The sequence below is a fragment of the Ascidia mentula genome, chromosome 1 (genome assembly GCF_947561715.1).
Source record: "Ascidia mentula chromosome 1, kaAscMent1.1, whole genome shotgun sequence".
Lineage (NCBI taxonomy): Eukaryota > Metazoa > Chordata > Ascidiacea > Phlebobranchia > Ascidiidae > Ascidia > Ascidia mentula.
Window position 1 is genome coordinate 7,237,805 of NC_138566.1, and position 12,904 is coordinate 7,250,708.

General features: G+C 37.3%; 2 protein-coding genes across 4 annotated transcripts; both read left to right on the forward strand.

Annotated features, from left to right (window-relative positions):
• The first annotated feature begins 1,359 nt into the window (after window positions 1–1,359).
• On the forward strand, window positions 1,360–8,364 carry LOC145901341 (protein mono-ADP-ribosyltransferase PARP15-like). Of its 3 annotated transcripts, none has more exons than XM_082988997.1 (18): window positions 1,360–1,377; window positions 2,030–2,081; window positions 2,143–2,202; window positions 2,473–2,602; window positions 2,664–2,900; window positions 3,104–3,279; window positions 3,363–3,498; window positions 3,643–3,882; window positions 3,942–4,114; window positions 4,174–4,291; window positions 4,600–4,836; window positions 4,889–5,070; window positions 5,125–5,254; window positions 5,413–5,652; window positions 6,011–6,202; window positions 6,521–6,648; window positions 6,776–6,950; window positions 7,158–8,364. In XM_082988997.1, the coding sequence occupies exons 2-18, from the start codon at window positions 2,058–2,060 to the stop codon at window positions 7,439–7,441; spliced, it is 2,862 nt and encodes a 953-aa protein (XP_082845123.1). In that variant the 5' UTR covers window positions 1,360–1,377; window positions 2,030–2,057; the 3' UTR covers window positions 7,442–8,364. The 3 variants fall into 3 exon arrangements, with proteins under 3 accessions (XP_082845123.1, XP_082845113.1, XP_082845103.1); XM_082988987.1 differs by lacking the exon at window positions 1,360–1,377 and adding an exon at window positions 1,839–1,890; XM_082988977.1 differs by lacking the exon at window positions 1,360–1,377 and having other exon boundaries at window positions 1,976–2,081.
• Window positions 8,365–10,306: 1,942 nt separating this feature from the next.
• On the forward strand, window positions 10,307–12,081 carry LOC145901432 (ryncolin-4-like). The gene is made up of 5 exons (XM_082989151.1): window positions 10,307–10,442; window positions 11,038–11,096; window positions 11,347–11,443; window positions 11,527–11,626; window positions 11,931–12,081. Exons 1-5 carry the CDS (start codon window positions 10,307–10,309, stop codon window positions 12,079–12,081), a joined length of 543 nt encoding a protein of 180 aa, XP_082845277.1.
• The last annotated feature ends 823 nt before the right edge of the window (window positions 12,082–12,904 follow it).

Sequence of the window (12,904 nt, forward strand, 5' to 3'; positions counted from 1 at the left end):
ATTGCATTGGTGTTTTGCCTTTAGCGCTATCGGTTACCAAGTAGATCCGTTTGGCCATAGTCCGCTCCACTGTGGTTCGTCTCTGTTGTTTGGTACTCAGTATAGGGTACCCAACAGATCGACGTTGACCGGACAGGTACCACAAAGTGGAATCTGGTGTGCCTGCTAGTGTAAAAGCTAGCACAGTGCCACTGCAACAGCTGCACTGATGATACCTCACAGGTCAAAGCAGTGCGTGTACACACCCTGTCTGCAGCTTGCCAACATGTCATATGTTCATGCAATCAAAGAGATCCTGTTTTCAATTTCCTCTGCAGTAACGCATCTGACGACTGTTCCGCTTGTTTCCCATTAATTGCTGCTGGGGCTTGTGACCTATAGGTCACCTACTATTCTTCAAGGTTGGAACATAAAATATTGTTTCTAGATGGAACAGTACCAAGTAACCACCAAATTTGAAACGCCCCATGCACCAGAGGGATGTTAGTTGACAAAAAAAATCGCCAATTAACAACTTTGAACGCGGGTTACTCGGCCGCCCTACGAGGTAGCGGCATGATTTTTTTTACATGTTATAGATCATAGGCTGACCTTTCTAACAATATCAAAATTATGAAAAAATAACATATTCATAATTGGTTATGAATATCATATGCGTATTATGTCATAAGTTGCGAAAGAGAGATTCGCCCAGTGAAATGTTAACGCAAATCATTCTACGCGCGTAACTCTTTCAAAGGATATTAAACCCCGCTCAAATTCTCTCTAGCAACACCACATGCATATGAGTATGCTCAGTCACCCGTAAATTTGATCCCTATGCATCAGTCTGATTGCTTTGTTACAGAGGTAGCTATTAAACTTATTCTAATGGAAATAAAAATCTGTGGCCTTTCTTCGAAAAAAGACGATCCAACACTAAAACTCACACTGATCAGTGATTGCGTTAAGATGTGAGCTCATCATTGTACATTACAGAGCGTTTCCTTGGTACAAATATGATTATGGGTTTTTCGATTTTGTTGTGTTTTTTTCAAACAAAGCAAATGAAGCGTATCACAGTCCCACACAGGCAAAGAGGAACTAGCAATGTTTACGCAGTTGAGCTTCTCATAGCAGGAACCAAAAAGAGGAACTATTGGCCTGCGACACTAGTTACTTTGCAGTACACCATTGCAGGAATTTATTACCTTTAGTGTCCAGTGAATATAGTATTTTTTGTAGATGCCAGGGGTTTTTGAGTCGGTGTGACACGAAATTATGATGTTGCGACGCAAAAGACAAGAAAAGAAATGACAAGCATAATGCAATTCTATCATTCAGAGGCGCACAACCTTTTTATTAACGCCGGTCACACACAGATTTCAATGGCCGCCAGTGAGTCCAAACTGATAATTTGACTTTTATTTATGACTTAGTGTAATCAAATGTTAAATTTAACGATTGTTCTAATCTAAAAATACATGATCTTACATTGTTTAATAACGAAGACTGACCACTTTCATCAGCCTAACATTCAGGCAAAACCTGTTAAGGTTTTGACATTGCACGGTCGACAAAACAAACATGCTATAAAACATGTGTGCTACACATGAATTAGCATCCAAGGCCACATGAGGCCGTACGCCGCAGGTTGTGTACCCCTGTTTCATACGAATATGTTGGCAAACCGACATTTGTATAAACCAGCATGAGTACATTGTACTTTACTTTAGTATTGCATTTGTGAAAAGCATGCAAAATGCCAAGATAACATGAGCGAATTTAGAAGCAGTAAACGCAAGGAGGCTGTATACTGACACCGACATACAACCGTGTATGATATGCAACAACACACAAAGGTCGTTTATGTAGGTCTAGGACAAGGAATCTATACCAGCAGTAGCCGGTGTAAGATGGACTATAATTTTTATTTCATTCAAGTTCTTTAAGTTGCCGCATATTTTTATACAAATATTTTGATATTTTGTAAAACAGTTTAAAATGTATTTTAACTATTTGGCAAATGCATGATAAAAGACCCTTTTAGGGTCCAAGACAAATTTATTTGAACGGTGATGGACCAAGTAGCCAAACCGATGGTAAGTCAACAGTATATAGTTAATTTAAAGTCCAAACAACCATTAATAGTTTTTGTTTTAGATGCTAGCATTGTATTATATTGTTTGGATATTTGTCGAACTCGTCGCCTATTATGTCATGGTTAGTAAAACATTTTTATACATTTGTAGGCTTGTATATATTGTTGAAGGATCAGATACCAAGTCTATGTTGTCATAAGACTGTCGGGAGATTCCCATACACGCTTTAAAAGTTCTAATTGCTTTGAAACGATATTTCATTTGCTCTTACTTGCTAAACAATTTGTGAGGTTTATTTGTGAAAAAATCCCTTATTATTATTATTATCATTATATTGGTCGTAAGGGAGTGCGCTCACAAAAATCACCCTAAACTTTACCTCAAACTGTAGATAGCATTGTTTGTGGATACAATATTGGAAAAAAGACCCCCACGACTCAAGACTGTTGTCAAACAAGGAGATATTACTACAACCTCTTGTGATGGAATCATTAACCCGACGAATCACTTCAATCTTTCAGGTTTCTTTTTCTGTAATAGTTCGTATTATGTTTCGCTAACCACCTACATTTTTTTGCTCAGGACCTGTGTCTCAAGCCATTATCACTAAAGGAGGAACAACAATAGCGAAGCAGTGTAGCAACAATCCATTAATTACAAACAACCTTAAAGTTACGACTGGAGGAAACTTATGCAAGCATATCATGCATATATCCGTCTCCCAAGATGTTTTTAGTGTGGAAAAGACACTGTTCGAGTGTTTTATCGAGGCTGATCGTCTTGGCTTAAGTAAATTAGCAACACCAGCAATTGGAACAGGTATTATAATTGGTTTGTGGTGCTCTGATCCAGATAGAGAAAGTAACCCCGTACTGTTAGCTACTACTTTGCAAAATCAATTCCAATCGAAAATTGGGGCACGTTGTGTATAAACATTACATTAAAGTACCACTGGAATTACCACTTATAGACTAATATGGAAGATTTTTGATGAACTGTGCGTATTGTTTGTTAAACTGCAGGAGGAATGGGACTGACTAGCAAACAGTCAGCTGGATGTCTAGCATCGGCCATCAAAAAGTTTAACAATACTAATAGTGTGAATTTAAGAACCTTAGAAGTTTATGTTTATCAACCGGAAATGTTGCAAGATTTTCAACAAGAATTGAAAATGGTCACATTTACTAAATCCAAAAAGGTAGATTCCAGTGCTTGCAACTATTTGATTTATTTTATTATACATTATCTATTTACACCCAACAATATTAAATTTCTTTGTAGTCTGCTTTGCCATCTGCACCGAATCAAGCCCACAAAAGCACTGCAAGTAAAGTCAGACTTGTTGTAAAGCAAGGAGATATTACTTCCACCACCTGCGATGGCATTGTCAACTCGACCAAAAACTTTGACCTCTCTGGTATGTGAAAAAGAGCGACAAAACGAAAAGAAATATTGTCATATTCTGCACATAAAATCTCAATAAGCTAAGCAACAATATTAAACAATATGTCACAGTGATGCATCACTCCGTAATATTTTATCTTTTTCCACTGTAACGCAGGGCTTGTTTCAAAAGCGATTGTTGCCAAAGGGGGGAAGACAATTGCTGTGGAATGCGCTAGTAGCCCTATAAAATCAACTGACAACATGAGAATAACAACAGGGGGAAGTTTGTGCAAAAACGTCTTGCATATTGCCATTTCTGACAATGTGGTCAGCTTAGAAAATGCTGTATTGGAATGTTTTAATGAGGCCGACTCTCTTGGTTTAAAGCATCTGGCAGTTCCGGCAGTGGGAACAGGTAATATGTAAAGTTATATCAGAACACAGACAAAAAAAACGATCAATTTAATTTTGCAGGTGGGATGGGAATCTCAACTAAAGATGCTGCCAAGAGCTTGGCTTCCGCATATAAAAGGTTTAGAAAAAGAAATCCCGCTAATTTGCAAATGATTGAAGTGTGCATTTTTCAAAAGTCCATGCTATCAGTTTTTAAGGACGAACTGAAAGACTGTGACACTCCGTCACAACTTGTAAGCTTTCGTAAGACCCAGTGTGTATAAAAAAAATTCTTTTATGATCGATTATACAGAGCCAGGTAGCAATTTGTAACACTGCAAACAGTCTAAGAGTTGTTATCAAACAAGGTGACATAACTACTACAAGTTGCGATGGAGTTGTTAATGCAACTGACAATTTCAACATGTCAGGTAAGGACATTTCTTGGATATTTCGATACATGCCGTATGCACAAAAACGTCGGTCCATACACTTTGAAACTGTTTTTAGACAAAAAGCATCTTGCACAGAGCGCTATGCCACTATATTGCGTATTTGACAAAAAATAAGCACATCTCCACTTTATAAGACACTTATCGTAAAAATAATCACAAATTTGGAAATATTCAAGAAACACCCAAATCTCAAAAATAGATGCTTTGCAAAATCAAATTATTTATTGTTAATTGAAAAACCATACCAGGAAATAGTTGACATGCATTTTAACTTTTGAATTTAGGTCCAGTTTCTAAATCTCTGATTGCCAAAGGTGGTAATGCAATAATTCAAGAGATGGCCGAAAATCCCGACATAACAAACAACTTGAAGGTTACAAGCGGTGGGGAACTTTGCAAGCACATCTTACATGTATCCATTTCTAAAGATTTAAGTCGCCTCGTTAAGATTCTGGTCCGGTGTTTCAGCAAAGCCGATGGTCTTGGTTTAAAAACATTAGCAATGCCTGCTGTTGGAACAGGTAGAGTATTTAAAGACCTCATGTCATTTTAAACTCATCCTATTCACAATAGGTGGAATGGGAATATCTTGTAAATTGGCTGCAAAATGTGTAGCTTCAGCAATTGACATATTTGACAAAACAAAACCAAGCAATATTCAATCGATTGAAGTTTATGTTTACCAAAGAAAAATGCTGCCAGATTTTCAGCAGGAACTGTCAATTTTAGACCGTGACCCATCCAAACTCGCACCAGTAAGTTTGACATGGGTTTAACATTAAATAGCGCAATAATATTATATCTCACAGGGAATTATGCCACTAACCCAATCAACTATAGAAGAAATCGACTTGAAAGTTGTAGTAAAACAAGGAGACATAACGTCTACCAATTGCGATGGTATCGTTAACTCTACCGATGAAAAATTCAACCTAACAGGCAAATAATTTTTTTTTCGGACAGTTGCGTTATAACCATTTTGTTATTTTGAAAATCATTGCTTTTGCGTTAATGTAAAAGCTATCTAGCTCGGATACATGATAACATGTAGGATCCCATAAAATCAATAAATAAATATCATCGATTTTTTGTTTCAGGGGCAACTGCAAAATCTCTAATAAGCAAATGTGGTGACGCCATAGTAACGGAATGTGAAAAGAATCCAGTAAGTAAAACTGCAAAGATGAGGGTTACGAAAGGAGGTAGTTTCTTTAGTTACATTTTCAACATTGCCATACCAAAAGATTTAAACGGACTGGAAAGTGTTTTGATTGAATGCTTCACTGAAGCCGATAGCCTTGCTGTCGAAAAATTGGCGGTGCCTGCGGTTGGAACTGGTAAGCATGTTAACTTCTTGTGAAGTTGATGGCAGTAGCTTTGATGCAATGATCAATATATCGCATGAGAAAAACCCTAGTTTTCGAAAGTAACTTGATTTATTCAAAAGACTTTATTCAAATGTTTTTTTTTATATATATTTAAGTAAAAATCAAATACCAGGTCTTTATCGCCCATAAGATTGTTTGGCAATTCTGCTACTGCTACGTTATCAAAGAGTTCTATCTGTTGCAATGATGAACAAATATTAGTAAAACTTCGTGTTTTTGATCATCACAACTAATTTTACACCAGCCTAAACCCAAATTATGTCACAGGATTTGTTGGATTTACAACATACAAACTCTGTCTGTTTAGGTGGTATGGGAATTTCGAGTATAGCTGCGGCAAAGTGTTTGTCTTCGGCAATTGAAAAGTTCAGCAAAATGGATTCGACCAATTTGCGAAAGATTGTGGTGTACGTTTACCAAACGCACATGTTGCCAGATTTCCAGAGCCAACTTTCGCATATGGTGTGCGGTGTGTCGAGGACGAACAGAACATATATTGGCAAGTATAATCAGCTGGTTGGTAAAGTTTACAAAGCGATCACAAATGATAACTATCTTTTTGGAAAATATAACATTTTCTTAGTTTGGCAAGTTATATTATCCTCACTAAATGTAACCTGCAGATAGTTTGTAATGTGATATTGTGCAAGCCTAAATTGCTTTAATTGGGCAAATATTTATACGTTTCCACGCACAATCTGCCGTTCTGGTTAAGTAAGATAAGCGTACGCCACAGTTGCGAAAGTAACTAAAGTCAGTTGCGTTTTAGTGATAAGTATATCGTTTATTTTAAGATATTTAAATCTACGTCAAACAGATTCATTTTTTCTGGAGAAGATGGGCATGGAAGAAACAAAAAAAGTAAAGCTTGGCAAAAAGTCACTCGAATACAAGACTGTTATCTCAAGATTTAAGTCCACATTGAATCTAAAAGTCGCCGTGAAGGTGTGTAAAATTTTATTTTTATCCTGAAAGCATAAATAAGGACCAAGCTATACACGCAACTGTGCAAATGATTATCCATTGAACAAGAAAAAAATTGATGTCCATTAATGTATTGTGACTTCGTCAGCTGGAACGGATACAAAACCCAACACTGTGGAAACAGTTTATTGTCCAAAAGCAAAAGGTGCAAACTCACATCGGTAGTAAAAATGTTAGCCGACAATTATTTCACGGAAGCTCAGGAGATGCTTGCGAACAAATTTGGAAACAGGGTTTTGACAGGAGTTTCACTGGAGAAAACGGTAAACAAATAAATGTAACTTCCCATACGAGTTAAAAAACCAATGTTTCTCAACAAATAGACCACAGTTTGTTATACATACATATGAAAAGCATCTTAGGCCAAAAGACAAAGAAATAATGATCTTTATAATTTTTCACCAAACTTTGTTTGGGTCACGTCAGCAAAAAGGTTAAGTAACACTTCACTGAACACGACTTGTTTTTAGTGTTGTACGGCAGAGGAGCTTACTTTGCAACCACAGCTAGTTATTCCGATGACAAACGATACGCGATACCAGACAACAATGGCAACAAGCACATGTTTCTGGTAGAAGTGATAACAGGGAAATACTGCAAGGGAGTAAAAACTACGCAAACGAAGCCGATGCAGAGCGACGGTTGGCCCTTTGACAGTGTAGTCAACGACACAGTAAAACCCGACATATTTGTTATATTCAGCGATGTGAGTGCTTACCCAATGTATCTGCTTACCTACAAAGCAGGACAATAGTCGTCCTGAAAGTATAATAAGGTAAATATTTCGGTTGCAAGAATTAATGTCACTAATTTCGTTGCATTGAGTAATTATTTGTGCGTCGGGATGCCCTGGTGCGTCATTTTAAGTTTCCTAGGGCGTCGCGTCAACATTTTAACAAAGAATCTTTTTAAAGAGCGTAGCACGTGAAAACATTTCAGATTCACTTCATTAAACCAATTAGGTTTGGATCTTACTCTTATACTAAAATTCACTAAAAACCTTGTGTAACATGATTTTAATTGTATTGTTGTTTTAACGTTACTAGAGGTATTTGTGTTGTGTGTCGACATACATTTGATTTTGTGATCATATATATTGAGCTTCACTGTACATACATCCTGCGTTTGCAGTGGCGCGTGGCATTTTTTATGGTAAAAGAGGTGCAACATAATCCCATTCACCAACATCACGATCAACTGTTGACACATTTCCAATGTTTTCATCTGTATTGACACGTGACATTCCTTATGTTATAACATTTTTCTGTTGTATTGTTTGCCATTATGCTGCGTCGTCGTATGCCCTCTCGCAAACTCCTATTATCGGAATTTGTTCTTCAACGTTTTTCATTACGAAAAAACCCGTTACCCTCGTTGTCACTCTCAGCATAAACAACTGACATATCAACGTGTAAACTCTGTCGTTTTCTGTATCACAGCGTTTTTATCGAAGTAGCCTGTATAAATCCAAATGCCCTGCTCCTAAATGTTATTTAAACCACTCGCATATATACTAAAAGAGGACCTCGACAGGGAGTTCGAAGATTGCTAAACGCGTGACTTAAGATGGGACTGGAGGGCACTCTGTATTGAAATCAACGCGTTACGAATTCTGTTTATTTTTGTTCAGAATTGATTGTCGCCTTGTTTGCATAATAGTTTGCAATTACATCTTAAATAGCAAATCCTCAAGGATTCCAGTAGTCTCTGCTTGATCAGGATTTAAATAGACGGCGTTGGTCTGATGTGCTACGTTTCGGTAACGTTCTGTACAGCACGTTTATTTTCTGTCAAAATTACATTGGTCGTGTCCATGCCCAACATTCTTTGACTTCAGGTAGAAAGTAAATTTTCAAAAAGGCCAAACATGAAAAAAACTTATATACAAAGAAGAATATAATCAGAAAAATTTATCCTGGTTTTCAACACTAATCACAGGAGGCCACATCCAATACAAGCAGACTCACATCACAAATAGCAGCACAGGGAAAGACACCTGAAATTAAACAAAAATATATTTATGTATATATTTTGACAAAAAACAGGCCAACTCTGGAAGATAGAACGACAAATGACGAGAAATGCTGTTACAAGTAGCTCTGCTGACGTCACAGTCGCAATTACTGTTTATGCCTCTGCGGATTGCACCATGCGCGTGTCAAAATTCGAGCCCTTGTGACGGCGAACAAAAGTTTATTTCTTGTGAAGTACAATAAAACGTTTCCAGGAATGGCCATCCAATAGGTTTATACAAACACGTTTTGTTTAAAATCTCTCATATTGCTGTTATTTTGCTACAGCAAGTAATCTACAACAATGGTTCTCAAACTGTGAATCTTGTATGTAAAAAATACAAACGTAAGTTTCTTTTTCGGTGAAAACCTCTTCCTAAAATATTTAGAAAGTATCGTCCCCAGAAAATTGGCTTCGTGTCAAACGTTTCAATTGCACTCGAAGAGCTATCGAAAAAAACTTTTCGTATTGGTGATGATGCACTGCAATACTATACTCATTGCGTGTATCATTTTAAAATCATTACGTCACTTCCAGGAAGTTTACCATATTGTTTCGGAGTAAAATGAGGCAACATATAACTTACCGCTTGTTTGACAGTGCGCCCACATTCGATTAGGTAAAAAGGAAGGAACGGGTCAGATGCAGGGTATGCAGTGTGCAGTTAAAATTCTTGCGCTAACGCTTATATTGCTGTTTCACTTAGATCAAACAATCGCTGCCAACACTGGTACGTCAAAATCTTGTTTATTTTATAACTTATATAGTTTACCTAAATACATAATCAACGATGTTCTTAAGAAAGCGTTAAACTCTTTGTATGTGTTTTATTCAGTAACTTGCCAAACGGAGTTTTCGTCGTTAAACCACTCAATTACGGAACTGATTTGTCCAGCAAATTGCTTACATCAGCAAAACAACGGACCGTGTGGCAGTGGAATCTACAGTAAGGGTTCTATTTGTTTGACAGCAGCACGTGAACAAATGATTAACGGTGAGATACTTTCCATATATTGATACAGGCGTTAATTTATTTCCATCAATGCAAGTTTTTGTCTAAGTTTCAAGTGGTGTGGTTAAAGTTTACCAAACATCTGAAAAAGTTTCGCTTTCTTCAACATTTCGAAACGGAGAACAAAGCCAAACAGTCAAATCCAACTCGCCTGGTTATTCATTCGCAAGTAGGTGGAATGCATTGCAAATATATCCTCATTTGAGGTGCAGCCTTTGTTTCAGTGACTTGCTCAACAACGGGTAACACACAGTACGTCATTACCGACGTCATTTGTCCGTCGGACTGCCGTGGTCTTTCATACCTATGCTGAACAGATCAGTTTCACTTGAACAGTTCGATCTGTGCCGCTGCGATTAAAGCTGGAGCATTAACAGGTACAACAAGCAAATTCACAAACAAAAAAGTGTTTATTTATAACAGTTTGAGCACTTTGAAAACGAGCACCAAAAATGTTAAAAAAACGAGCACCAAGTAGAGGATAAAAAAGGATTCGAAGATACCAAGTGAAAAAGAGCACTGAGCACTCTTCTGCATGCTTCAACAAAATCACGTTTCTGCAACGTCTGTGTCAGGCATCTATATTACTAAATTATGAAGAAAGTTTTAACGATAGCGTCTGGCGATTATCTGAGGATATACAAGTACACGAATGGAAGCAACATATTTATTCCTGCTGATGGATTCCATGGAAATATCTGCAGCATTCATTCTTGGTTCACGTTTGATGGTAAGAGATTATGAATTATACATATACTATAGCCTGGAACCCAGCTTTCGTGATTGATCAATTCTGTCTTGGCATGTAAGAGTTTCCAAAACTAAATCAACCAAGTTAATTGATTGGTTTTGTACATTGTCTCTTGAAATTCAAACTTTGCATCACTGATCCTATACAGGGTACGTATACCGACGGAAATATATTTTCCTAACTAGTGGAATTCTGTTACAAATTATGACATGGAGGCCAAGAGGAAATTTAATCATGAAACAGGATTTAGAAGCCTACCGAATCAGACAATTCTTTGATTTATCCGATAAAATGTTTTCAACAGATGTGGACGCTTGCTCATTTTAAAATCCTTGTCTTAATGGAGGTAGATGTGTTGATAAGCCGGGAGATTTCAGTTGCATCTGTGTTTCCGGGTATACAGGACGAAGATGTGAATCTCGTAGGTCTATTTATTATTGCCTTAACACAAGCCAATTGTTGGTGCAAACGATGAAACAAAATAGCTTTACTCACTAACAATTTAACCGTACCTGTTTAAAGTTCTTCATTTCCCGCCGTTATATTTTATAATTTTCCTTGTTTCTATGCACAGTGACTGGGTGTGAAGAATCAAATCCTGTTTTTCCGGAAGACAGTGAATCAGGGTGGCAGGTATAACAAAACAAAGGTTTGCCAAAATTGCATGCAGATGACCACGGTTTCAACCTATAAGGTCTCGGTCGGCAAAGTCGTCTGATAGTCACACCAGCTGCACTGATGTGCACCATGATGAGACCTTATAGGCCGAAACAGTGGACATCTGTATGCAGCTTACACAAAACAAAAAATATTCTCCCTTGTTATTATTTTCGCATATACACCTGTTACATCATTACTCATTTTCACAAGTAATAACGTTCAGGTATTTCAAAACCGCTATGATGGTTCGGTAAATTTTCATAGAGATTGGGTGGATTACAAGAACGGGTTCGGAAACACGTCGACAGAGTTTTGGATGGGTTGGAGTTGCTATATAAATAACTTGCTTATGATTTCATTGGCATATTTCGGGTTGGATTTGTTAGTTTAAACTTTTTTGTAGGTCTGGATCAAATTCACCTTATTACCAATACGTCAAAGAGGTGTCGCCTTCGTGTCGATCTTTGTGATTTTTCGAGGAATCACGCCTTTGCCGAATATAGGTAAAAGTAATAATTAAAGATAAAGTTAATGTAGCGAGATTAACTTGTTTTTCACTGAGCAGTCAATTTGTAACACGTCAAACAAAACGTCCTAAACTATAGCTACAGTTCATAATTCAAAACAATTGCTTTGCCTAGGAACCAAAATATTGTGCTCCAAGCTAAAAGCCTTATAATTTTATGGAATAACAAGTGTCTGTTTAATATCTTCTATAGTTTCTGGCAACGTTTTTGAGGCAGCCTGATTGCTTATAAACAACTTTAATCACCAAGTTTAAATATTGTTGTTTATGGTTGTTTTCAGTTCATTTAGCATTGAGAATGAAGCGAATCTCTATCGAATATCTTTCTCTGGATATTCTGGCACTGCCGGAAACGCCATGGGACCCAATCACCCAGCTTTTAATCAAAATGGAATGTACTTCTCCACACGGGATCGGGACAACGATTTGTAAGTGTAAATGAGAAAATGTAATGTTTTCGTGTAGTTTTGTGTTGAATCGAATCATAAATGACAAAACTACAGATTTTATGAACCAGTTGCTAGTCCTGTCCGGAGTACGAAACTCATCAAACAAAAAAGAACAAACCTTCATTGCAGATTGTAAAAAAAACATTTGTTTTCAAGCTTAAACATATGCTAAAAGTAATCGATGTTTTTCGTAAATTTATAAGTGCCCGAATGTTGATTCTACAATTGTTCTTGCTGACAATTTTTGATTGACGGACCTATTTCGTCAAATTTCGTTGTTATGGGGCGTTGTGGAGCAAAATTTATCAAAAAACTTCTTACAGACGATTTAGCGGTTTCATTTCTGTAAGCTTACTGTGACGTAGTAATGTTTCATGCAATGGCATGATTGGCAGGATCGCCCCACAGCGCAGGTCCTTAATTGGGGATCATAGCTATCGTTTCGGGATCATTAGGTTTACAATTGGAGGCTGCAATATGCCTCGGTTGCAAGCCTGCAACTATGACGTGACCCAACAGTTTATTCGATCGAAACCGAATAATTGAAACTACACCATTCACCACCTGGAAACGTTTGTTTTGCATTGTAGGCATTCCGTTCATTGTGCTGGACCGTATACTGGTGCGTGGTGGTTTAATGCTTGTGGCTTTGCTCGCCTTAATGCAGTTTGGTCGAGTACTTCTTATTCCGATACTACTATAAGCTGGTATATGTGGAAACGCCAGTGGGGTGGGATTCGAACTTCAAGAATTAGAGTTAAATGCAAATAAACGTGAATGATATTTGTTTGGCAAACTAAAAAATG

Excerpts from the sequence above, each read along its gene's own strand:
- LOC145901341 (XM_082988997.1), top strand. The coding sequence starts at position 2,058 with ATGGACCAAGTAGCCAAACCGATG. Across the intron at positions 2,082-2,142 it reads ACCAAGTAGCCAAACCGATG|ATGCTAGCATTGTATTATAT; the intron begins GTAAGTCAACAG and ends TTTTTGTTTTAG. Across the intron at positions 3,499-3,642 it reads CAAAAACTTTGACCTCTCTG|GGCTTGTTTCAAAAGCGATT; the intron begins GTATGTGAAAAA and ends ACTGTAACGCAG.
- LOC145901432 (XM_082989151.1), top strand. The coding sequence starts at position 10,307 with ATGAAGAAAGTTTTAACGATAGCGTCTGGCGATTATCTGAGGATATAC. Across the intron at positions 10,443-11,037 it reads TTCTTGGTTCACGTTTGATG|TGACTGGGTGTGAAGAATCA; the intron begins GTAAGAGATTAT and ends TTCTATGCACAG. Across the intron at positions 11,444-11,526 it reads GTCGACAGAGTTTTGGATGG|GTCTGGATCAAATTCACCTT; the intron begins GTTGGAGTTGCT and ends ACTTTTTTGTAG.